At 36.1% G+C, this 27,949-nt stretch overlaps 1 protein-coding gene across 1 annotated transcript in view; it reads left to right on the top strand.

The window, feature by feature from the left end:
* C4H1orf141 (chromosome 4 C1orf141 homolog) overlaps positions 1–27,389 on the top strand; it is a 44,197-nt gene extending 16,808 nt beyond the window's left edge. Inside the window, exons 4-8 of the mRNA XM_021679989.1 lie at positions 5,191–5,258; positions 10,191–10,341; positions 23,563–23,632; positions 24,874–25,063; positions 26,817–27,389. Coding sequence (XP_021535664.1) covers positions 5,191–5,258; positions 10,191–10,341; positions 23,563–23,632; positions 24,874–25,063; positions 26,817–27,389 — 1,052 coding nt within the window. The remainder of the gene's footprint in view (positions 1–5,190; positions 5,259–10,190; positions 10,342–23,562; positions 23,633–24,873; positions 25,064–26,816) is intronic.
* Positions 27,390–27,949: the final 560 nt, after the last annotated feature.

Raw genomic sequence — 27,949 nt, 5'->3', positions numbered from 1 at the left:
TGACTGAGGCTCCTTGACTCCACATTACCCCATATTGCCTCATTTCTCTGAAACACTTCATCATCTAAATTCTCAAAGGACTTGTTTACATACACTCTCTCTACTTCCTCAAATTTTGTTCAAACTTCAGACAACTCCAGTCTGGTTTCTGCCTCCACCATTCTACTGAAGCTACTCTGATCAAGAGTACCAATGATCTCCATTGCTAAGTACAAATAATATTTCTCTGGTTTCATTTTCTTCCACTTCTCAATATGAATATAGTTGGTTGATCACTCCCTCCTTCTTAAAACTCTCCTCTTTGGGATTTTGGAACCCATATCTCTTGTTTTCCTGCTGTATCACTCTTCAGTCTCTCCTCTTAATTTATCTTCTCCATCATTAAAATAGTATACAGTTGACCCTTGAACAACATGGGGGTTAGGAGCACTGACTCCACTGCACAGTCAAAAATCCACAAATAACTTTTGATTCCCCCAAAACTTAATAGCCTACTGTTGACCAGAAGCCTTTCCAATAACATAAACACATATTTTACATATGTGTTATATGCTATATTCTTGTAATAAAATAAACTAAGGAAAAAATGTTATTAAGAAAATCATAAGGAAGAGAAAATACATTTACAGTACTGTACTGTATCAAAAAAATCTATGTGTAAATGGACTCATGTAGTTCAAACCTATGTTGTTCAAGGATCAACTGTATATCACAATTTATCTATTCTACCGTTGAAATTTGGGGTTTTTGGTTTGTCAGCCATTACAATGCTGAATGAACATTCTTGTTTATGCATCCTACTGCATACATATAAGTTGCTTGAAAGTGCATATCCAGGATTTATATTGCCAAATATACTTATCTTCAACTATAATAAATACTGGCAAACTTTCCAAAGTATTTGTACCAATTTGTGCTCCCATCAGATTTGTGAGAGTTCTTTTTGTTCTGCTTTCTTGGTAACATTCAGAATTGCCTGATTTTTATGTTAGTGTACATAATAATATATGATTATGTTTTAATTTGCATTTCCATGATTCCCATTAAGTTTGAGAACTTTTTCGTAAGACTATTGATCAATTAAACTTACACTTTTGGAAATCATCTGAGCTTTAGCTCATTTTATTTTATTTTAAAGATTTTATTTATTTATTTGAGAGAGAGAGAGAACATGGGGGGGGAGGGGCAGAGGGAGAGAGAGAAGCAGACTCCCCACTGAGTGCAGAGCCCAAAGTGGGGCTTGATGTGGAACTCAATCCCAGGATCCTGAGATCATAACCAGACCCAGAGTCAGATGCTTAAGTGACTGAGCCACCCACATGCCCCTTAGATCATTTTAAAAGTAGGTTTTTGTCTTTTTCTCATTGATTTCTTTATATATTTTGGTCACTAGTTTTTTGTTGGTTTTATGTATCGTGAATATCTTCCCTTTTCTCTCTCTTTTTTTTTTTCTTCTTTTTTTTCACTCTATGGTGTCTTTTTGATGAACAGAAATTCTTTGGCTTTAATAAAGTCAAATATACCAAATCTTTCTCCATTTGGTTACTTCTTTTTGTTCCATATTTAAGAAATGTTTCCCTACTTTGTGGTCATGAAGACCTTCTATTTATCTTATAAAAGACCTCAGTTCTTCTTTTGACATTTAGGCCTGAAGTCTACCTGTAATTAAATTTTGAGTGAGGCAAGGGTCAAATTTAATTTTTTCATGTGGATATAGTTATCTCAGCATGTAATTTAAAAGGCTATTCTTTCCCTAATGCTCTGGGCTCTTTGCTCTGGGGATCTTATTCTATTTCATTATTTGTCTATTTATCATTAATACCATACCACATTAATTTATGTAGCTTAAAATAACCATTGAATCTGGTAGAGCAAGTCTTCCAACTTTGTTCTCCAAGAATATCATGGATATTTTCTATTTTCCACTATGTTTTTTTTCTCTGACCCTTTGGTTATTTAGAAGTATATGTCTCCACTCAAAATATTTGAGGTTTTTCTTTTCTTTTCTTTTCTTTTCTTTTTTAAAAGATTTTATTTATTTGTCAGAGAGAGCAAGCACAAGCAGGGAGAGCAGCAGGCAGAGGGAGAAGCAGGCTTCCTGCTGAGCAGGGAGCCTGATGGGGGACTTGATCCCAGGATCCTTGGATCATGACCTGAGCTGAAGGCAGGCACTTAACCGACTGAGCCATCTAGGCATCCCTATTTGAAGCTTTCCTAATTATCTTTTGACTATAGCTTTTTAGCACAATTACATGGTTGTTTGAGGATACACTCCATATGATTTCAGTCCTATGTAATTAGTTAATGTGTGTTATCACTCAATATATGGTTAATTGTTGTAAATGCTCTGTATGTGCTTGAAAATAATGTATATCCTACAGTAGTTGACTACACTGTTCTGTATATGTCTTTTAGGTCAAATTTGTTCCCTATATTTTTCGACTTATTTTCAATAAGGATATAAACCTTATTGATTTTTCTGTTTGCTCTTCTGTCAGTTAGTGAGAAATTTCAGACTTGTATTTTTCCTTGTAGCGTCAAATTTTGCTTTATACATTTTGCATATAGTTTAGGCAATGTTATCAATTACATAAAATTTAAAATTATTATGGTTCTAGTGAACTGAACCCTTTTTCATTGTAAAGCAATTTGTCTTACTATCCAATATTACTGTAGTTGCCAGCTTTCTTTTGGCTACCATTACATGGTATATCTTTTTCTATCATTTTATTACCTTCTTATAACATTGTAATCTAGATTTATTTCTTGTAAATATCATAATATTAAATTTAAAAATCTACTGTGGTAATCTTTGTCTTTGAAATGAAATGGAACACTTAGTCCATTTATACTTAATGTAATTACTGATATCTTTAGATTTAATTTTACCATCTTATTTTGTTCTTTATTTGCCCTTTTAATTCTATACTTTTTTCCCTATCTTCTCATGTTTTCTCTAGGATTGAATTTCTTAAGCTTCACTTTTTCCCTTTATTAATTTGGGAGTTATATACTCTGTTTCTATTCTTTTTTAAATTTTTAAAATTTTATTATTTTTTAATTTTTATTTATTTAGTTATTTATATTTTTTTAAAAGATTTTATTTATTTGTTGGAGAGAGAGAGAGCACAAGCAGGGGGATGAGAAGGCAGAGGGAGAAGCAGGCTCCCCGCTGAGCGTGGAGCCCAAAGCGGGACTCGATCCCAGGATCCTGGGATCATGACCTGAACCGAAGGCAGTTGCCCAACTGACTGAACCACCCAGGCGTCACGATTATTATTATTTTTAAATTATGTTCAGTTAGCCAGCATATAGTAAATGATTACCCTATGCAACCTTTTAAAATCTAGTATTACCCTCATTCTGGACAATAAAAGGATCTTAGAACACTTCAATTATTTTACTGACATCTGAGTTTGTAGGTTATTCTTAAAATCCAGAGTCTTATCTGAATACTATCTTAATCAGACATTGGTGAGACTCAAGGTATGATTCCTCCTGATGCAAAATTCTTTGCTAAGAAATTTCAGCTAAATATCCAGTTTCACCACTCCTAAGTTCTACCTTTCACAAAACACTAGAATGCAAACATAATTCAGCCAAGTTCTTTGTCCCTTTATAACGAGGAAAGCCTTTTCTCCATTGTTTAACAATATTTTTCTAATTTCTAAGAGACCTCATCAGAATAGCTTTTACCATCCATATGTCTATCAGCATTTCTGTACATGATTATGTATTCTCTAAGAAGATGGAAAAATCTTAGAGAATTCTCACCAGAATCCCCTTTAAAATCCCTTCATGGAAATACTGGGCTTTTCTACTATGTACCTCGAAACTCTTCCAGCTTCTACTCATTACCCAGTTCCAAAGCCACTTCCCTATTTTTTTGTTACAGCCGCACCCCATTTCTCAGTGCCAATTTCTCTCTTAGTCAGTTTGGGCTGCTCTAACAAATTACTATAGATTGGGTGGTTTAAACAACAAATATTTATTTCTCACAATTCTGGAGGCTGGAAGATTGAGATCAGGGTGCCAGTATGGTTAGGTTCTGGCTAGAGCCCTCTACCTGGTTTGCAGACAGCTGTTTTCTTGCCTGTATCCTTACATGGTGGAGAGAGAGATTATCTCTTTCATGTCTTTTCTTGGAAGGGCATTAATCCCATCACAGGGACTTCACTCACATTACCTCATCTAACCTCATTACCTCCCAAAGGCCTCACCTCCAAATACCATCACACTGAGGATTAGAGCTTCAACATATAAATTTTGGGAGGAACACATTCAGTCCACAGCAACTACCCTATCTGAATTATACCTCCCTCTGTTGTTCTCCCTCACCAAAATCTATTTATTTCTATCATAGCATGTATCTTAATTTGTAATTATTCACTCCTTTGTCTTACTTGTTTATTTTCTCTATTACCCACTAAAATGTATGCATCATTGGGCAGGAATCAGAATTACAGAGTCCAACACCAGTGCTTGGCATATAATAGGTGATCAATAAAAAATTGTTGATTGAATGAATGCCAGATACTATTAAGTTTTTAAATCTATTATCTCATTCAATCCTCACAGCATTCCTCTGAGGTAAGCGCCATTATTTCCCCTTAACTGATGAGAAAACTAAGGCTCACAGAAGTTAAATAACTTAAACTAAGGCTACAGGACTTACAGAAAAAACATAGATTTTGGTCCCAGGCTATCTAAATCCAAAGTCTATGCTTGACCTGACACCATACCTACCTTAAGAAAATCCATTAGAAGGTAATCCAGATTAATAAATAATCAGAGTTTGGGGGTGGATTCAGGTTGAGGGGAATATTTCTCTCTTCAAAGGAATAATGAATGAAATTATTGTGATTCCATTTTATTTAGAAATCCATTTTTTTCCTGAAGATACCACTTTGTTGTGTGTTCTGAAGTCATAGTTCTGACCCCCCCATAATTTCTGATAAGTAGCCAGAAATAATCATCACAAGTTGTATTCTGTTAATAGAAACTCACTTTTAAAGCAAATTAGAATATATTTAGCTCTGAAAATACACATGTAATGCATTCGTAAGCACCTAAGTTTATCAAATTACATTTCCAAAAAGTTTACTAGAAGTAGAGAAAATGGTTTATTAATAGATTAGAAGTAGTCTAATAGTATGGAAATATCATTTATGTTTGGATTTGTTTCTTTAGAGCCCTTGAAAGAAAATCTGAAATCAAGATCTTTTAGACCTTTTCTTTATCTTAAGGATACAGCTGAGGTAGGTTTAATTTGTCCACTTAACAATTACTTGGTAGAAATTCAGATTAGCGCCGACAATTTTATGTATACTTCTGTAAGTCCCAAATACAAATGTATTTTAGGATTCAAAAATGTAAAATTTTAAAGTGATTTCATCTTTGATATTACTAAAACTTTATGTACAGGGATAATACAGAAAATAATATATTATTTGCTTGACGGTCCATACAGCAGAATTTATCGAATATGATAAGGCATAACAGTTACCATAAAGTCAGTTAAAACAGAACATCATAAAAAACTCTACATGCATAACTTAAATATTTAATTTTAATTTAAAATATGAAAATATGCATCCATTTGTAATCTTTTCATGTGTAGCCAAGACCATTTTTTTTTGAGCATGCTATGGTTATTTAAATTATATAATTACATTTAACAATTACCATAAACAGGTTTGGGACCAACAATACAGACTCTTTTTTTTTATTGAAGTATAATTGATGTATTGAAGTGTAATACACAATGTTACATTAGCTTTAGCTGTACAACATAGTGATTTGACAATAGTATTGACTCTTGATAACCATTTGAGCAGAGGTTCATGGGCATCCTGGAAAGTAGTTGGCTAACCTTGAGCATTGAGCATGCCTTGGATATTATTCATTAAGTTTTATCTACAAAGAGAAGTTATCCAGAGAATCAGCAAGGGAAAGTCATTTAAGAGTTTCTTAGGTATTAATTTATTTATTATTAACCCTGATTATTGCTAACATGGAGAGTGAAACATAAAGAAATACATACTTTGGACCATAATTAAGGACATTATAATTTTTGTTGCATATTGCTGCCTTTTATAATTTTTAAGAAGATTTACGGCATCCACTGTCTGGACTATTTTATCCTCAACTACATGTTTTGTTTAGGCTCATTTTTAATAAAAATCTTCCAAGAAATATATATTGTAACATCACAAGTTTACTCATAATACTAAATTTATTAGCATCTTTTAGAAAACATGCAACATTTTAATTTTTAAAAATAAATTGAAATATTCATATGAATTTAAAAAATTAAATAATACAGAAAAGCTAATAAGAACACAAAGCACTTGCATCCCATACTTTTTGTTCTAATTTCCCCTTTTCAAAGGTAACCACGTTTAACTTTTAGGGGGTTTTTAATTTCTCTTATGATTCACTCCATAATTTTAAAGAATGAGCTTCTACAACTATTTTTTATTTATCTACTTTAAATATTATCTACTGAATAATCAGTAAGACATACTTGAAATAGCTTATTTACACTGCTCTACATTCCACTTCTCTCCGTTTTTTCTTCTGAATCTTTGATAGTTACCTTTTTGCTTTTTCTATTGTTAACTTTTGTACCTATAAATAAAATATCTAAAAATTTTTTCTTTTGTATCAACTTTAATCACTAACTCCTGATTCCCCTTTAAATAAGATGAAGATTTTAGCAGTCCTCTTCTTTTCTCCTACTCTCCTCCACATCTTCTTCCCCAAGTCAAGTATGTCTTTACTTTTACATTATTGAGGTCAATGATTATATTCAACTTTGCAACTCTGATTAAGCCTTCGTGTTTTGTCTATAGCTTAATTCTAAAACTCAAAACTATAAATAATATCTGTTACTATGACATTGTAAATAACCATCATAGTAGAACAAAATAATGTGCTAGGATTACAGTTCTTCTCAATGGCTAAAATGTAAAAACAAAGGCTCCCTTTTCTTATTCTCCATCAGTTACTCAAAAAGTAATGCTATATGTTAGTCTGCCTCATATTGAGACCTTGACTTTCCTGTACACTTTTGAATTTTTTTCTGAATATTCTAGTCGCCTTCCTTTTTTTCTTGTGGAGAATAATAATAGCAAACATCTATATAGTACTTATAGTACTTCTATAGTATATAAATGCATATATATATGTATGTGTGTATATATGTGTGTGTCTATAATTTACATCCCCAACAACTCAATGAAGTAAGTACTATTTTTATTCCTATTTTATAGATGAGAAAAAAGAGGTACAAAGAAGATCAGTAATTTGGCTGAGATCAAATTAAAAATAACAGAGTTAGGAAAAACCTAACAGTCTGATACATGCTCTTTTACCTCTAAGATACGCAACCTCTGAAAAAGAAGCATGTAACTTTCTCATTATATGTGGATATGGTCAAGCTTTCTTATTGGTTCTCTATTGAGTAGAATCCATTCCAGTCTTCTTGGAGGAATTGTTCATTGGAGCTCAGTGACTTTTTGTTCTAAATTTGACCCATTACTTTTAAGCCTGCTCTGCAGTTGTCAGAGTCATTCCATTCCTGGGTTAGTTGCCAGATTCTAATACTCCATGTCTTACTTCTTCTTGGATTTCATCTTTATTTTCCTAGAATATGTCTTCAAGAAACTTCCCTAGAAATGGCATGTATTTATTTTTCCCATGTATATGAATGATAGTTGAGCTGAGTAGCATTATATCTTTAAAATCATTTTTCTCCCTAAACTTTGATGACATTGCTCCATTGTCCTATGCCATTCAATGGTACTAATGAAAAGTTCTCAGTCTTCTGTAAGTGATCTTACCTTTTTCTCTGGAAACTTCTAGGATCTTCTCTTTATTAATGTTGTTTTGTAATGTTTTGAGGATATGTATGAATGTGGTAATTTTACTTCAATTCATCCTGTTCAGTGTTCAGTAGACTCCACCGTAAAGTCAAATATCTTTCTTTAGGTTTTAAAAAATGTCTTTTATTTAGTTTCCAATGTCCTTTCCACTATTTTCTCTGTTCTCTAATGGTCAGATATAGATTTCTTCAACTAATCCTCTATATTGCTATTCTCTATTTTTTTTTGTCTCTGAAAATTTGTCCTTTATTCTGGTCTTTTTACTTCATTTTGGTTCGGTAATGACATTATAAATTTCTTTCTTGTTCTTAGTTGTTTTTTTCTTTTCATAGTCTCCTGTTATATTTGTTCTCAGCATTTTCTGAAGATATTAGAGTTCATTTTCTTAAGTTATTTTCTGTTTCTTGAATTATTTCTTTTCTGGTGTCAGTGTTCCTTTTGTTTATCATGATAGATATTTTTGAAGTTATTGATTTTTATTACATCTGATAAATCTTCATTTGTTCATATTTAAGAATGAAGATATGGGTTAATCTTTCTATGAAACTGCCATTAATTTTATAAATAAGTATCTCTCTAGAATTGAGAGCCAACTCTTCTGTGTATACATCAGAATTCTCAACCAGCTAGCTTTACTTTAGCGTAAGAGGGCAGAGAGCAGGTTTATTTGACTGGTAGTCTGTCTTTCGGATGCTAACATGAAGAGAGTTTCACTCTGGAAACCAAACTCACATTAGCAGTAAGTTTATTAGAAGAAGAGCACTTATTTTATCCTGGGATTAATTAAATAAAATTTCCTGTAACTTTGTATGTGGGCTAGGGTAAGTGGGAAATGGGGGAAGTGACAACTTGTTCAGAAATTCCATAGAATTTCAGTTAACCTGCCTCTTTACAACTTTTGTTTTCATTCTCACCCTAAATACCTGCCAACTCTAAACCTGGAGTTTCATCAGAAAATTATTTTAATAGCTGCAAGATTTAAAATACAATTGATAAATCCAATAACCATCATTGATAAAACTACAGAAAATACTTGTTTAATATGATAAAGAATATCAGCATAATTTAAAAAAGTATACCTTATATATAAAACCAATAACCAATCTCATAATTAATGATAGTCTATGGCATGGCAAGAGTGACACTTATCACTATTATTTATAAATAATATTGTATTGTTGCAATGCAAGTATTGAGCAATGCAATAGGAAAAGATAATGGAAATAGTAAAAGTTCTGGAGAATTTTGATGCAGTATGGCTGAGTAAGCTCCTATTATACCACACTGTCTCAGACAATGACTATAAACTCTATACAAGATATTCAGAACACACACACACACACACAAATTACCTGAAGACCCTAGAGAGTAAACAAAAGAAAGTGACAAAGAAAAGGCATAGAAACTTGTAATAACTGACTTGCATTGAGCAAAGTTGCTATTTTTATGGCTTTTAGCTTGAAGGATGGATGAAGTTGGCACTGCATGGGGCATCTAAAACTTCAACAGAAAACTTATGTATTTTTCTAGCCAAAAGAATCAGAGAGCAATGTTCAGGGCAACCCAAGCTTCTAGAAATTGAGGAGGGACAAATAGAAGAGAGCCAAAGATGGTAGCCCCTATCCAAGTCTCTCACTAACCCCTGAACCATGCATGTTTAGGGAGACTGCAAGGAGCCCAGCTAAGAATACAACAACTGAACTGAAATTTGAGCTGTTGCTCCAGCGACAGAGTGTATTTTGAACCTGATCAAGTTCATTGTTAAAATAAAAACATCAATAATCTTTGTAGGGATAGAGTAGGTTCACCAAAGTCTCCCTCTACATTAGAGCCAATCTGAGCCAATCTAGGAAAAGCTAGATCACTTTTTCCAGTTCTCCCCTTTTACTCAGAGGTATTCTGCTGTATCTATGTATGAGTAAAGTTTCTGTGTAAACTAAGAGGGCTTTTTTTTTGGCTCAGTATTTGAACTTTAGACTTTCCCTGCATTTGGAGAAATAAATTTTATATATGAATATAATGGAGACAAAGAAAATATAAGTTAGCAAAAAGTGTGAACATAGTCCAACTTTTTAATTTCTGTAGATTTGTTTCCTCCTCTATAAAGTGTTATTAACATCCATATCATAGGGGGTTTTTTGAGGATTAAGTAAACATTATATTTGGAAGTATTTAAAGAACTAGACAGCTGTTAGTTATCATAATTAGATATGCCAAATATGAATAATCAAATTTAAATTATATATCAATATACCTGGAAAGGAATAATTTCTAAGATAGTTTTCCATTTTTCCTGATGTTCAGGTGAAGAATGCTAACCCTTTGCATGATTTATATTTATATCCACAGAATACACAACCATGTAGAAGAACACTGGGTCCTACCATCATTTCTCCTGCACCCAGGATTCAATCCAATGCTTACAAGAAGGAAAAAGACTCTACTTTATTTGCAGGTATATATTTTGCGTTTTTATATTGAAATAGCTGAAAATTAACTGTATCTAACTTTAAGATACAAGCTTTAAGAAAATCTTTAACCAAAGAATATCAGCATCTGATCATATCACCACATTATTTCTCTACTTAATAACATCTGAATAATCTCTATTACAAAAATGGTAAAATCTAGATTCCTTAGTGTGGTATATAAGATTTTTTCAGTCTTCTATTCTGTCTCTTTATCCTTACTGATTCTAGTCACAATCTGTTCCAACTGTTGTGTAATTTGATCCATTCTGGTCTCTATGCTCAGAACATACTTCTCCACCTGATAGATGCTTATTCATCTTGAATATTTGGGACATTTACAGCTGTATTTAAAATAAAATCTGACTATATATGGTTCAAACAACAAAGATACTTATTTATTATTAATTAATTTTAAATATTTTATTTATTTATTTGACAGAGAGAGGGAAAGAGAGAACAAGCAGGGGCAGTGGGAGAGGGAGAAGCAGACTCCCCGCTGAGCAGGGAGCCCAATGTGGGGCTTGATCTCAGGACCCTGGGATCATGACCGGAGCCAAAGGCAGATGCTTAAACAACTGAGCTACCCAGGTGCCCCAAAGATATCTATAATCTCAAATAACAAGAAGTCTATCAGTAAGGCAGCTCCAGGCTTGGTTAATTCAGGGGCTCGATGAGATATATCCAGTCCCTCCATCGTTCCTCAAGTTTCTTAAAAAAGTAGTCTGTCCTCCTGAGAGGCGGAGCAAGATGGCGGAGGAGTAGGAGACCTGGATTTCGTCTGGTCTCAGGAATTCAGCTGGATAGGGATCAAACCATTCTGAACACCTACAAACTCAACAGGAGATCGAAGAAAAGAAGAGCAACAACTCTCTCATCAGAAAAGCGACCACTTTCTGGAAGGTAGGACGTGCGGAGAAGGGAATCCGAGGCGATATTCGGGAGGATAGACGGCGGGGGAGGGGCCTCCGGCGGCCGCTTCTGGCAAGTGATAGAGCCGCGGAGCACAAAATCGGAACTTTTAAAAGTCTGCTCCACTGAGGGACGTCACTCTGGTGGCTAAGCGGGGGGTGGAACCCTCCGGGACAGTGTGGTCTCAGGACCCACGGGTCACAGAAAGACCGGGGGTGCCTGAGTGTGGCAGAGCTCCCAGGTATCGGAGCAGGGAAGCCGGCTGCAGAGGCGGAGCCCAGGCGCGGGCTCTCAGCTCGGGGTTGCCATAAACCGTGATCCTCGGCACAGTCGGGCCCCTGCTCCTCCAGCAGGGACCCAACAAGTGGCAGATCCAGGGAGACTCACCTTCCTCCCCCGGGAGGAGCCACGCGGGAGTGCACCGCAGGGATCTGCTGGGTTTGGAGACTCCACCCGGGGTCGGGTGCCAGAGATAGAAACGCATGGTCACAGGCCGGGTGAGCACGGAGTGCGGCTGGAGACCGGGGAGACGGGAGTGACTGACGGCTTTTCTCTGGGGGCTCACTGAGAAGCAGGGCCCCGAGTTCTCGGCTCCTCCGCGGCGGAGACTGGGAGGCCGCCATTTTCACTCTCCGCCTCCAAAGCTGTACGGAAAGCTCGCAGGGAACAAAAGCCCGGGAGAGCAAACCTGAGCAGATTACTTAGCTGGGAGGGGGCAAGGGCGGGGCAATTCTGCCTCCGGCAAAGACATTTGGAAACCACGGCAACAGGCCCCTCCCCAGAAGATCAGCGAGAACAGCCAGCCAAGACCAAGTTTACCGATCAATGAGAACGGCAGAACTCCAGCTATAGGGGACTACTGCACATAGAATTCATGGCTTTTTTACCATGATTCTGTAGTCTTTCAAAGTTAATTTTTTTTTAACTGTCTTTTTTTCTTTTTTTTTCTTTTTGAATTTTTCTTTTTCCCTTTTTCAACCAACATCTTATCAATCCCTTTTTAAAAAAAAAAAAACATTTTTATTTTTCATTTTTAGAGTCATATTCTATCCCTTCATAGTAGTTACCTGTATTTTTGGCTTATATATATAAGTTGTTCTCTCTTTAAAATTTTGAGATAGTTTCTTCTAACAGATCAAAATATACCCTAAATCTCTAGTATATGGTGTTTTCTATTCCCCTGCCTGATCACATCCCCTCCCTTTTTTTTTCTTTTTTTAAATCCTCTTCTTTCTTTTTTCAAACAACTTCTTATCAATTCCTTTTATAAAATTTTTTATAATTTCCATCTTTACAGTCATATTCCATCCCTTCATCATATCAACCCTTATTTTTGTACATATATAAGTTTTTCTTTCTTTAAAATTTTGGGAGGCACTTTCTTCTAAAAGACCAAAATACACCCCAAATCTAGTGTGTGGCACTGATCTATATATCAGCCTGATCATATTTGATCACATTCTGGTTTTTTTGTTGTTGTTGTTTTGTTTTGTTTGTTTTTGTTTTTATCTTTATCTTTTTCTTTTTTTTCTTTTTCTTTTTTCTCTCTTTCCCTTTCTTTTCCCACTGCTTCAGGTTTTTTCTGATTTGTTTAGAGTATATTTTCTGGGGACATTGTTACTCTGCTAGCATTTTGTTCTCTCATTAATCTATTCTCCTCTGCACAAAATGACAAGATGGAAAAAATCACCTCAACAAAAAGAACAAGAGGTAGTACCGACCACCAGGGACCTACTCAATACGGACATTAGTACGATGTCAGATCTAGAGTTCAGAATCATCACTTTAAAGATACTAGCTGGGCTTGAAAAAAATATGGAAGTTATTAGAGAAACCCTTTCTGGAGAAGTAAAAGAACTAAAATCCAACCAAGTAGAAATCAAAAAGGCTATTAATGAGGTGCAATCAAAAATGGGGGCGCTAACTGCTAGAATAAATGAGGCAGAAGAGAGAATCAGTAATATAGAAGATGAAATGATGGAAAATAAAGAAGCTGAGAAAAAGAGAGATAAACAACTACTGGATCACGAGGGCAGAATTCGAGAGATAAGTGATACCATAAGACGAAACAACATTAGAATAATTGGGATCCCAGAAGAAGAAGAAAGAGAGAGAGGGGCAGAAGGTATAATGGAGCAAATTATAGCAGAGAACTTCCCTAATTTGGGGAAGGAAACAGGCATGAAAATCCAGGAAGCACAGAGAACCCCTCTCAAAATCAATAAAAATAGGTCAACACCCCGACATCTAATAGTAAAACTTACGAGTCTCATAGACAAAGAGAAAATCCTCAAAGCAGCTCGGGAGAAGAGATATGTAACCTACAAGGGTAGAAACATTAGATTGGCAACAGACCTATCCACAGAGACCTGGCAGGCCAGAAAGGACTGGCAGGTTATATTCAGAGCACTAAATGAGAAAAATATGCAGCCAAGAATACTATATCCAGCTAGGCTGTCATTGAAAATTGAAGGAGAGATAAAAAGCTTCCAGGACAAACAAAAACTAAAGGAATTTGCAAACACAAAACCAGCCCTACAGGAAATCTTGAAAGGGGTCCTCTAAGCAAAGAGAGAGCCTAAAAGCAACATAGACCAGAAAGGAACACAGACAATATACGGTAACAGTCACCTTACAGGCAATACAATGGCACTAAATTCCTATCTTTCAATAGTTACCCTGAATGTAAATGGGCTCAATGCCCCAATCAAAAGACACAGGCTATCAGACTGGATTAAAAAACAAGACCCATCGATATGCTGTCTGCAAGAGACTCATTTTCGACCCAAAGACAGCCCCAGATTGAAAGTGAGGGGGTGGAAAACCATTTACCATGCTAATGGACACCAAAAGAAAGCTGGGGTGGCAATCCTTATATCAGACAAATTAGATTTTAAACAAAAGACTGTAATAAGAGATGAGGAAGGACACTATATCATACTTAAAGGATCTATCCAACAAGAAGATCTAACAATTGTAAATATCTATGCCCCTAACATGGGAGCAGCCAATTATATAAGCCAATTAATAACAAAAGCAAAGAAACACATTGACAACAATACAATAATAGTGGGGGACTTTAACACCCCCCTCACTGAAATGGACAGATCATCTAAGCAAAAGATCAACAAGGAAATAAAGACTTTAAATGACACACTGGACCAAATGGACTTTACAGACATATTCAGAACATTCCACCCCAAAGCAACGGAATACACATTCTTCTCTAGTGCCCATGGAACATTCTCCAGAATAGATCACATCCTAGGTCATAAATCAGGTCTCAACCGGTACCAAAAGATTGGAATCATTCCCTGCCTATTTTCAGACCACAATGCTTTGAAACTAGAGCTCAATCACAAGACAAAAGTCAGAAAGAACTCAAATACATGGAGGCTAAAGAGCATCCTACTGAAGAACGAATGGGTCAACCAGGAAATTAAAGAAGAATTAAAAAAATACATGGAAACCAATGAAAATGAAAACACAACTATTCAAAATCTTTGGGATGCAGCAAAGGCAGTCCTAAGAGGAAAGTATATAGCAATACAAGCCTTTCTCAAGAAGCAAGAAAGGTCTCAAGTACACAACCTAACCCTACACCTAAAGGAGCTGGAGAAAGAACAGCAAATAAAGCCTAAACCCAGCAGGAGAAGAGAAATAATAAAGATCAGAGCAGAAATCAATGAAATAGAAACTAAAAGAACAGTAGAACAGATCAACGAAACTAGGAGCTGGTTCTTTGAAAGAATTAACAAGATTGATAAACCCCTGGCCAGACTTATCAAAAAGAGAAGAGAAATGACCCAAATCAACAAAATCATGAATGAAAGAGGAGAGATCACAACCAACACCAAAGAAATACAAACAATTATAAGAACATATTATGAGCAACTGTATGCCAGCAAATTAAATAACCTGGAAGAAATGGATGCATTCCTAGAGATGTACCAACTACCAAAACTGAACCAGGATGAAATAGAAAACCTGAACAGACCTATAACCACTAAGGAAATTGAAGCAGTCATCAAAAATCTCCCAAAAAACAAAAGCCCAGGGCCAGATGGCTTCCCAGGGGAATTCTACCAAACATTTCAAGAAGAATTAATACCTATTCTTCTGAAACTGTTCCAAAAAATAGAAATGGAAGGAAAACTTCCAAACTCATTTTATGAGGCCAGCATTACCTTGATCCCAAACCAGACAAAGACCCCATCAAAAAGGAGAATTACAGACCAATATCCCTGATGAACATGGATGCAAAAATTCTCACCAAAATACTAGCCAATAGGATCCAACAGTACATTAAAAGGATTATTCACCACGACCAAGTGGGATTTATCCCTGGGCTGCAAGGTTGGTTCAACATCCGCAAATCAATCAATGTGATACAATACATTAACAAAAGAAAGAACAAGAATCATATGATCCTCTCAATAGATGCAGAAAAAGCATTTGACAAAGTACAGCATCCTTTCTTGATCAAAACTCTTCAGAGTATAGGGATAGAGGGTACATACCTCAATATCATAAAAGCCATCTATGAAAAACCTACAGCGAATATCATTCTCAATGGGGAAAAACTGAGAGCTTTCCCCCTAAGGTCAGGAACGCGGCAGGGATGTCCACTATCACCACTGCTATTCAGCATAGTATTGGAAGTCCTAGCCACAGCAATCAGACAACAAAAAGAAATCAAAGGCATCCAAATTGGCAAGGAAGAAGTCAAACTCTCACTCTTTGCAGATGATATGATACTTTATGTGGAAAACCCAAAGGACTCCACCCCAAAACTGCTAGAACTCATACAGGAATTCAGTAAAGTGGCAGGATATAAAATCAATGCACAGAAGTCAGTGGCATTCCTATACACCAACAACAAGACAGAAGAAAGAGAAATTAAGGAGTCGATCCCATTTACAATTGCACCCAAAACCATAAGATACCTAGGAATAAATCTAACCAAAGAGACAAAGGATCTGTACTCAGAAAACTATAAAATACTCATGAAAGAAATGGAGGAAGACACAAAGAAATGGAAAAACGTTCCGTGCTCATGGATTGGAAGAACAAATATTGTGAAGATGTCAATGCTACCTAGAGCAATCTACACATTCAATGCAATCCCCATCAAAATACCATCCACTTTTTTCAAAGAAATGGAACAAATAATCCTAAAATTTGTATGGAACCAGAAAAGACCCCGCATAGCCAGAGGAATGTTAAAAAAGAAAAGCAAAGCCGGCGGCATCACAATTCCGGACTTCCAGCTCTATTACAAAGCTGTCATCATCAAGACAGCATGGTACTGGCACAAAAACAGACACATAGATCAATGGAACAGAATAGAGAGCCCAGAAATGGACCCTCAACTCTATGGTCAACTCATCTTTGACAAAGCAGGAAAGAATGTCCAATGGAACAAAGACAGTCTCTTCAACAAATGGTGTTGGGAAAATTGGATAGCCACATGCAGAAGAAGGAAAATGGACCATTGCCTTACACCACACACAAAAATAGACTCCAAATGGCTGAAAGACCTCAATGTGAGACAGGAGTCCATCAAAATCCTAAAGGAGAACACAGGCAGCAACCTCTTTGACCTCAGCTGAAGCAACTTCTTCCTAGAAACATCGCCAAAGGCAAGGGAGGCAAGGGCAAAAATGAACTATTGGGACTTCATCAAGATAAAAAGCTTTTGCAAAGCAAAGGAAACAGTCAACAAAACCAAAAGACAACCGACAGAATGGGAGAAGATATTTGCAAATGACATATCAGATAAAGGGCTAGTATCCAAAATCTATAAAGAACTCATCAAACTCAACACCCAAAGAACAAAGAATCCAATCAAGAAATGGGCAGAAGACATGAACAGACATTTTTCCAAAGAAGACATCCAAATGGCCAACAGACACATGAAAAAGTGCTCAATATCGCTTGGCATCAGGGAAATCCAAATCCAAACCTCAATGAGATACCACCTCACACCAGTCAGAATGGCTAAAATTAACAAGTCAGGAAATGACAGATGTTGGCGGGGATGTGGAGAAAGGGGAACCCTCCTACACTGTTGGTGGGAATGCAAGCTGGTGCAGCCACTCTGGAAAACAGTATGGAGGTTCCTCAAAAAGTTGAAAATAGAGCTACCATATGATCCAGCAATTGCACTACTGGGTATTTACTCCAAAGATACAAAAGTAGGGATCCGAAGGGGTACGTGCACCCCGATGTTTATAGCAGCAATGTCCACAATAGCCAAACTGTGGAAAGAGCCAAGATGTCCATCAATAGATGAATGGATAAAGAAGATGTGGTATATATATATACAATGGAATATTATGCAGCCATCAAAAGGAATGAGATCTTGCCATTTGCAACGACGTGGATGGAACTGGAGGGTATTATGTTGAGTGAAATAAGTCAAACAGAGAAAGACATGTATCATATGATCTCACTGATATGAGGAATTCTTAATCTCAGGAAACAAACTGAGGGTTGCTGGAGTGGGGGGTGGGGTGGGAAGGATGGGGTGACTGGGTGATAGACACTGGGGAGGGTATGTGCTCTGGTAAGTGCTGTGAATTGTGCAAGACTGTTGAATCTCAGATCTGTACCTCTGAAACAAATAATGCAATATATGTTAAGAAAAAAAAAAAAAAGAAGAAGAAGAAGGTAGCGGGAGGGGAAGAATGAAGCGGGGGAAATCGGAGGGGTAGACGAACCATGAGAGACGATGGACTCTGAAAAACAAACTGAGGGTTCTAGAGGGGAGGGGGGTGGGAGGATGGGTTAGCCTGGTGGTGGGTACTGAGGAGGGCACGTTCTGCATGGAGCACTGGGTGTTATGCACAAACAATGAATCATGGAACACTTCATCTAAAACTAATGATGGAATGTATGGGGATTAACATAAGAATAAAAAAAAAAAAAAAGTAGTCTGTCCTCCTAGCCCTACTTTACAGTTTGGTGCCTACTATTCAAGATAACTTGTATGGGTGACAACATCCACTGAAAAAGAGAAAAGCTCTTTGATCCCTTTGTAAAATGAGGAAAATGCCCCCCAAGCACTCCAGCAGACCCCCCCTGCTGTCTCCTTGGCTAGAATAGCTTAATGCACCCTTATCTCAACCAATAAATCATTATCAGCTTAGATAAGTTTTTCCAACTTTTAACATGATACATATAAGATATACAATAATATAGAGTAATATATTAATAATTAATAATATAATATATAAATGTTATATATTATATATAGTCATATATAGTATATGATATATAGAGAAAGCAGAAGATTCAGCTTCATGTGTCCTAATTGTCCTTTTCTGTTAGCTGAACTTGACTGTAGTATTTTAGTGTTTTGTACAATTATTACTAAGGACACATGTAATACACTGTATTCTATTTCACTTTTTAAAATGTTGGTCAAAAGATGCTAAATTAAGTTTGTGTCTAAATTGATGTGTTATAGCTCACATTTTGAAAAGCACAGGCTGAGATCATTTAAAGATTCACTTCCTTGAGTTAAGAAGGAGCCCAGCCTCGCATGAAAGACATAGTTGTTTGGAGAAAGATGAATAAAATCAGAGTTCTATTAGCATAAAAGGGGGAAAATGGACAAGAACTCTTTTAACCACATTGTTTTCCTCTGCAGTGGTTCCTAATAGCAGGCTGTTCTACTCATTCAGCAAAGCAAATTTCCCTTTATAAAATTTCTTGAGTCTCTCTACCGAAGAAGCATTATAGTTCTTTTATCAAAGTCCCAAATTAAGACTTCTGGGAAGTTTGGCAACATAAATACAAATTTATCCTGGCCAAAGTGAATAACAAAAAGAAGAAAAATTCATTAAATTGAAACTAAGACATTTTATCCTAAACTCAAAGAAAATCTGCTACATATTACAAAATGAAATAGTTTGAAAGAAGATTCCAGAAGTTGATTCACAATTCCATTTCCTAAAAGAAAGGAAGAGTATTTAAAAAGCCAGTAGAAGATATTCTGAAAATACTTCTATTAACCACTACCTCCTCACCCTCCCACCCCACCACACACTCAAAGAAAAGGGGATTGTTATTAGTGATGGATCACAGAAAGATGTAAAACCTCCCCTTTGGGATCCCTTTCCTCTTTGCAAGTCAACAGCAGTCCAAATCTGTATTAGCAGTGTTTTGAGAGAAATGTAATGATCATACCTAGCCCTTTCTTTCTTAGGCTTCCCAGTATTGCTTCGGATGTACTCAGGGGGAAAACCTCCTAACTTAGAAGAGCTAGGTTTTGAAAGGAGGGTTGACAACAGAACAGACAAGATACAATTTCCTAGGAATCATCTTTCCAAGTATGAATAAGAGCCACAAGGGCAACTGTGTAAAGAAAAAATATATGACTCCATCAAACAGCCCAAGAGCTATGAGGCCTTTCTTTGACTAAATGCCTCCTCAAACTTGCTTATCCCAAGAGAGAGGACTCTAACCCATGTGGCACTTCACACATAGATGGACAGAGTACCCACCACCATCACCACCTCATTAGAGTCATGAAGAGGTTTCACAGAACATATAGTGCACAGAAACAAATTTCCCCATAATGTTTCAGGGCTCCAGCTCCCTCACCAGCTTGTTCAGGCAGCTGAATGCCTGAACTCGTAACATAAGGTAACATCTGGATTCGCCTATTAATTTTTAAGGGGAGAATTTAACAGTATCTAGATAAACAGGGAGAGTGTCCAAAGATTTTCCTCTATTATTTTTGGACTAGTCTCGAGCCTGGATTTAAGTGTCCTGATTCAAAGGTGAGTAGATGGAAAAACAAGAACATGGGACTTTTTAAATATCTTGTAGCAAATAAAGGAGATACTTTAAAAGATAGCTAATGGTCACATTCTGATGGGAACTGTACCCTGTGAAACAGGAAGAAATTTAGACAATAATTGTTTCATATGCTCAAGAGATTAAAGAAAATGAGGATTCTGTGAAACAAGATTCAAAGATATAAAAGATAATTGCCAAAAATGAAATGGTGCTGTCAGAGCTAAAAATATTTTTAAGATAATACACAACCTAAAATTATATTAAAGTAGCGAAGAGGAGAATAAACACTGGAGTAAACCAAATCAAAGGTCTGAATGGCAGGTTTAGGAAAATCACATAGAATGCAATGTGAAAGGACAGAACTATGACTGGATTAGACAAGATAATATAATGAGGGAAAAAAACAGGTATCCAAACCTGAGATAACCAGTGTGTTTGAAAGAGAGAACAGAACAAATTGAATAAACTTGCTGAAAAAGAGCAAAGGAAAACTATCTTGGAATAATAGAAGTACTCAATATCTTGATTTTGTTGATGCTTATATGAGTATATATGTGTCAGAATTCATCTAACTATACATGTAAAATGCATGCATTTAATTGTGTGCAAATTATACTTCCATAAGTTAAGTTAAAAAGAAAGCAAAAGACTAACACTGCAAAAGTCTAAAACACCAAAAACAAAATAATCTAGGGGCTCCTGCGTGGCTCAGTCGGTTAGGTGTCTGACTCTTAGTTTTGGCTCAGATCATGATCTCAGAGTCATAGGATCCAGCCTTGTGTAGGGCTCTGAACTCAGCACAGACTCTGCTTGAGGTTCTCTCTCTCTCCCTCTGCGCCTCCCCCCTCTGGCACTCTTGTGTGTTCTCTTTCTCTAAATAAAATTTTAAAAAATAATTTATATCTAAAATAATCTGAAGAAAATAATTTAATAATAATCTAAAACAATCTGAGAAAAGAGTTTGTATAAATGCAATAAATATTAGTGTTTCATTTAAAATACAAAATAAGGTCAGTTTTAAAGTCAATGACAATCAAATACATAACATACTTTATCAAATTCTGCTCTTCTCTCTGTGCATTCCTAGAGAATTCCTTGGCGTTTTCTTCCAGCTCATTAATTCTCGCTTTGGCTATGTAATCTAGAGATATAGAATTTATTTTCAAGATTTCCAGGTTTTTTTATATTGACTTTTTTGTTCTTACTTCAGCCTCTTTTCATCTCACAATATCTGTTTTTTTATATGAATTTTTTTCATTTATGTTTTTGAAGTTCCTAAACATACCATGTTTTGTCAAGTCTAAGATGTCAACAATGACACTGTCAAACTATGACATGATGCTAATATATACCTTAGAATTTTAAAGTTCTTTTTGGATTCTTCTATTCAATTTTATTACTGAATTTATCTTCTACTTGTTAACTTTGTTGGCTGTCTTTCTTAGCTTTATATTTTTCATATGTTTTAAAATTTTAGAAATTTCTCTCTTCACTTGCCGTTTACTCACTTCACCTTACTCCTTCCTTTCCAGAAGTTTTGAAGTTTCTGCCACTCAGACCTCATGGCCCTCAGGATGAACCAGATTTTAGAGTTGTGAATGTTCCCTCCCCTGCTAGGGAAATACTGCAGATAAGGCAAATCCAGTCATCATGCCTTGAAGTGGTTTAACTTAGTTCCTGGTTACCCAGTTGGCCCTGGGAAGGAGTAATTTTTCACAAGCCAGGGAACCTCAACCCAGCCCCTTGTTTCAAGCAGTGGACCTGGTTCTCCCACTTGCCTATCTCATTTCTGTAAATAGCTTCGCTGAGGCTACCCAATCGCTGAGGCTAAAACCTAGAAATCATTCTTGATTTCTATATTTCCCATATCCATCCATGAATCAGGATAGTTGGATTAGCCTCCAAAATATAACGTGAAGCCAGCCATTACCCAGCACTCCCTCTGCTACAATCCTTGTCTAATCCATGTCTCATCTAGACCACAGCAATAGCCTTCTAATTGGTCTCTCCATTGCTGCTAGCGCCCTCCACATTCCTCCATACCTCCACAGACTGTCCATCTCAGAGCAGTTAGAGTGATGTTCCTAAAGCATAAATCAAACTTCTTTCTTATTCTGCTTAAAACCCTCTAAATGATCTCTGTTATAACCAGAATAATGTCTTAAGTTTTCTGTATGTCCTATGTGCCTCTATATGATTTGGCCCCTGCTACCTGTCTCTCCCAGCTTTCTCCACTCTCCCCCTCATTCACTACACTCCAGCAATATTGGCCTTTCAGTTCCTTCACCATTCCCAGCTGATTTCACAGTGAGAACTTAACACTTGCTATTTCCTCTGCCTGGTAGTCTGTTTGCCCAAAGCTTCACCTGGTTGCCTTTCTTTCTCAGACTTCAATTCAAATATCCCCTCCTGAGAGAAGCCTCTATAGCCACCATAGGTGAGGTGCCATGTTTGTTTTCATAATACTTACAAGTGGTTGAAATTATTTTATGTATTTATTAGTTGGTTTATTTACTTGTTTATTAACTGTTTCCTTTTGCTGGAATAGAGCTTTTGTGGTAAACTGTTATGCTGAAATATTGATCCTTCAGCCTTCAAGACTGCTGGGTTGGCCTTATATCAGTCTGGCTACAAAGTGTACTTAAGTGTTTATCCCAGTGTACTGTATAAGAAATATTAAAATGTTTGCCATTGGGGTATCTGGGTGGCTCAGTCGGTTAAGCATCTGCCTTCAGCTCAGGTCATGATCTCGGGGTCCTGGGATTAAGCCCGGAGTCAAGTCAGGCTCTCTGCTCAGTGGGGAGTCTGCTTCTCCCTCTTTATCCCTCTCCCTCTGCCCCCCACCTCTGCACACTATCAAATAAATAAATAAAATCTTTAAGTAAAAATAAAAAATAAAATGTTCACCATGATGTGGAAAATGTTGGGAAGCACTGCACTAGAATACAAACTACTTCAGGACAAAAGAAAAGTTGAATTTACTGCTAATAGCATATGTGTCTGGGAACACTTCTAAGAAAGTAGGGAAATGCTGGAGTGTCCGCTAAGCATATTTGGAAGAGTTCAACCCTGGACACCTCCTTCATGCCAGATGGCAAGATCTGTTTGACCTCTGCTAACTAACCTCCCTCTTTACCAACAGTGTTTAACCATCTGAAGCTTCCTGCTGGCTAATAATGACTACATGTTGGAAAGATTTGAAAATTTGGGAATGTCTTTCTTCCACAAAAATGTCCAAGACCAGTTTTATGTTTGATTTGTCTTAGCCAAACATTAGATCCTTGACCTCAGTCTTTTCCAGTTCTGTCTTGTTCACTTAAGTTCTTACTTTCAAAAAAATAAAAGTTCTAACTGAGTAGTTACTACAGATCAAGCACTCTACCAGGTGCTTTTCATTGTTATTTTACATTGTAAAATATTTTATACAAGGTATTTTCTAAATGCCATTATATATGTGTCACTTTTATGAAAATTGTTTATAATTTCAGCTCAAACTGTAAAAAACCCTGAGGAATCATTACATTTGTCTGGTCACTTAGAAGACTGTATCAATAAAAGGTAATTTATTTTAATGTTTTCATATTTTATTGTGTTCAATGATGTTTCTAATAGGAAGAGTTCTGCCTTTTATTTTTTAGTAGACCAGAATGGATTTATTCGGGCACATTATTACCATTTAGGACTGTAATACAATCCAATGACTGGTCTAAGAGTGCTCTACTCGTCAGCAGCACATTCATACCTTGAACTCATGTTCTGCTTCAAGTTCATAGGCAAATGGAAAGAAGGACATGGAAAAATGAATAGAGAGAATACAATTGTGTTTTTCTAGTAGAGACAAGTTTAAATACACTACAATATGGATGTAAGAAAAGTAGCTTTGTGGTTTTGTATAAAGCTCTGATCTTTCTCATTAGATACTCAGATTGAGTAAAATCATGTTAACCCAGCGTGTTTTACACTTTGGAGCAATAATGTACAGCCTCTCTAAATTTATCTCAGTCCTGTTTCTAAGACGGTATCTGAGTATGTGATGAGATGCTCACTGGACTTTTTGACATTGAGGAAAAGGTACTTGAGTAAGTATCTTGGTCAATGCCCTTTTACTGCTGGTTTCATTTCTAGGTGTTCTGTGGCTGCTGACATCTGTGGTTCATGAATATAAGATCTATTCTCTCTGACCTTGGATTGGGTCCACTCTCAACTCTCATTAGTGTGGTAGAACCCTCTGAGCCTCCGTCATGACCTTCATCTGTCCTTAGACTACCCATACCTCACTCATGCCAGGCCTTTGATATGGGCTACCTCACCTCTGAAATGGCAACCACCTTGGTAAGCCTAGACTCAGTGTCCATGTCCTATGTGAACCAAAGGAAATCTGGAATGAAAACTATATCCTCTTTCGGCCTTTAACTATACCATACCATTGTTAACAAAGCTGGGGCCACCCTATGTTGTCAGGAAGCTGCCTTACAAAGCACTTTTTCCCCCAGAATCTCAACAAAAGATATGGCGAATACCTCTCTACCTTTGGTGGTTGTCCTTACACTACATAATATATCTCGTCCACACTCAAAAGTCAAAGAGGCATATATATTATTGTATTGCTTCCACCCCTGCTTTTGCCATTTCCCCCACACACAAGGCAGGAAGGAATGGTCTTGTCGTGTGGAAAGTGTATGGCTGAGGATTTGGGGGAAAAGCTGGCAGTGACTTTGAGGGATCGGGGAGACAGACCAGAACTGACAAACTGAAATCAACCCTATCATTATTTATGCTGAACTTGTGCTCATTTTCAGAAGAAAATCTCCCCCACAGATGGATGAATTTAGCACGGAAGAAAACAAAACCATAAAAAATGATCAATTAAGTGAATATTGCTCCATAAGAAAGAAAAGCTTGCTTCCCTTGTGCTTTGAGGATGAATTGAAAAAGCCAAATGCCAAGATAATCAACATTAGTCCACCAAAGACAGTAACTTCTCACGTGGTAATAATATCTACTATTGTTCAGTAAATATGTGTATAATTGCTACTTGTGGGAATCTTATATTCTAGTGACTGGAATCTTTGATAAATCCTTTTTACTTTTCAGTTTTGCATTACAAAGTGACAACACTTAGATTCTTAATGCTCTTTTTAGAACTGCCACCCCAAAAGTGGGGATTCCTTTGCATCAACTGAAAGTTTTGTGTTTTTCTTTATGAAGAAGGCTTTATCAAATTTTCTTGATTATAAAAGAAATATAAAGCAAAAATGGTATTTTCAAAAGGGGACTGCATGATGTTTCACTTTTCTAAGTCTATTTTAGCTATTTGAAGCAGAAAATACATGCATTAAAGTCTATTTGGTAGCTCACAGAGTCTCTCGGAAGGCTGGAGAGACAATCTGGCTTGAAAGCTATACAGTCAAGAAAAAAAAAAAAAGAAAGCTATACAGTCAGGAGTCACCCAGTTACAACCCCAGACTGCTCCACCGGGACCCATGCTTTTGTTATGGAGTTAATGACTTTGATTCTGGGCAGGAGATACTATTTTTAAGATCTTTGACACTGCTGCCCTTCAAAGCAGCTATATCTGCTGCCATTCTCACTAGAGTGGTTTTAACAATGCCCAACTTCTGCCAGTGCTTGCCTTCTCTGAACTGAAAACTATCTCAGGTGTATCTGATTGGCAGAGCTTAGGTCACATGCCCTAACCTCAAGGAGGCTAATAAAGCTAGTTTCTGTCTCTGTTTAAGAGTACATGGATTTGTAAGGTGGAAAATTCCCAGAGGTGTTGGACAGACCAAAAATATGACAAATCTCCACTACTGTGGCTAAACAGGTAGCATTGACATCCCAGTGGATTGCAAAACTAGATTTGTCATCATCATTTAGTAATTATAGGCAATAATATACCTTTGTCACTAAGTATGCTGATGTACAATTAGATGATCCTTGGTTTCTTACTTCATTAATTATATTTCTAAAGGAAAGGTAGCAATCATTGACTTAAAGTTTGCAAAGTAAATACTGGTAATATGCATAGTTGACCAGTTTCTTTAAAGTTAATCTTTTTGCCCTATAATGGAAATATGGAAAAGAGTTTAGCGAGTAGCTCCTACATACAAATTTTGCTAGTACTGTGACAAAAAGAGTCTATTTTTAAAGTCAATCTATTACTTTGGTTATTTTCTTCTGCAAATACATATTGAGTGCTTTTTATGTGCTAAGTAAGGGTTGGAGTACAAGAATAAATATAATATTGTAAAGATACTTTTATATTTTTGGAATTATTTATTAGGATATCCAGACTTTGTAATTTTGGCTTATAATTAGTTATGTCTCTTAAGATCTTTGGCTCAATTCATTTTTTTGGTATGCTTCTTATTTCTGAACGTGGGAACCTAAGAAATGCCAGACCAATGTTCCATCCCACCAACTATCCTATTTTCCAGTGACAACATCGCACACATCTAAGAAATATATTTATTTTGTCATATCTCACTTTATTCAAAAAGGATTCTAGTAGGCCAAAAGTTCAGATTTTACCCCTAATATCTCAGCAGAATATTAAGAGAAGGAAGTGTGTCACATACAAGTACATTTTTTTGTGTGTTTGAATACCATTATTGTTCATATTAAAAACGTCTCTGTAGTCATTTTTAGAATATTTTGCCATTTTATTTTCATGTTGAAAAATATATATAGCCTTCTTGTCTCACTAGACTGATGACTAAGTACTCTTTTCTTTAATCCACAGGAACAAAATGACACAAATCCCATAATTTTCCATGAGACTGGATATGTACAAATGTTACTTTTGACAAAAAATAAGCTTCCTTTCTATCCTATAGAAAAGGAAAACATTTACCCATATAAAAGAGCAGATTTTGTTTTAGAAAGAAATTGTGAAATCCTCAAATCTTTAATTAGTGATCAATTTATTATCCCTTCCAAACCTAAAAGAATTATGCCTACAACATGGAAAAGAGATATACAAGCAATATCTCTTGAAGTGGGCCATAGAGTTGTAGAGGGTAAACTAAGAAAGAAAACTAATAAGCAGACACTTGAAAACTTATCCTGGAGTAAACTCTACAATTTCTCACAGACTTTTTCCAGCCTAACAAAAAAATTTGTTGGCTTCTTTGATAAAAGTGTTATTCAAGAAATGAGTGCTAGACATGGCAACTTTGAAAGAATGTTTTCTACAGTAAAACCAAGGAGCAAATTCAGTGCCTTACCAGTCAAACATTGCTCAAAGCCTTTAAAAAATATACTCAAAGTCCATAAATTAAATAATGTAACACCAATGGATGATTTGTTAAACTAGTCAAATGAAATTTAGACACCTCAAAAAATATTGTTTATACATCAATATTTAAGTAACAAAAAGCAAATAATGAAGTTCCAAGATCATAGAAGAAATTCTTACCAAAATAATGTTCAAATGGATGGTATAAGAAAGCAAAGCATTGACATTGGAATTACAAGTCAACAGTCATCTGTTCAAGAAAAGCCAACATTTTTAGTAAATAAAAGGACAAAATTAGGAAATAATTATCAACAAGAGGAACTAGTTCATGAATTTTTATGATCTCAATTAGATTCCTCAATCATCAGCATTTCCACGGTTAAGTCTGATTTGGGACCAAGAATGACACAGACTGTTTCTGGTAATTTGCTGTTGGAAGCCAAATAATATCAATAACCTTGCTTAATAATTGAGTATCAAATAAGACAAATGTACCATTAACTTGATGCATGTGGAATTAATCGTATATCAGCATTTTGGATAATCATTGGAAAATAGTATTACATTAGCAAATCATGCAATTAAAAAGACTGTAAAATTTAAAATAGCTTTTTGTTAGTATTTCATTGCTATAGAAT

Source organism: Neomonachus schauinslandi, chromosome 4 (genome assembly GCF_002201575.2).
Source record: "Neomonachus schauinslandi chromosome 4, ASM220157v2, whole genome shotgun sequence".
NCBI lineage: Eukaryota > Metazoa > Chordata > Mammalia > Carnivora > Phocidae > Neomonachus > Neomonachus schauinslandi.
The sequence above is the reverse complement of the archived record's forward strand: the minus strand, read 5'-3'. Positions and strand labels throughout refer to the sequence as shown.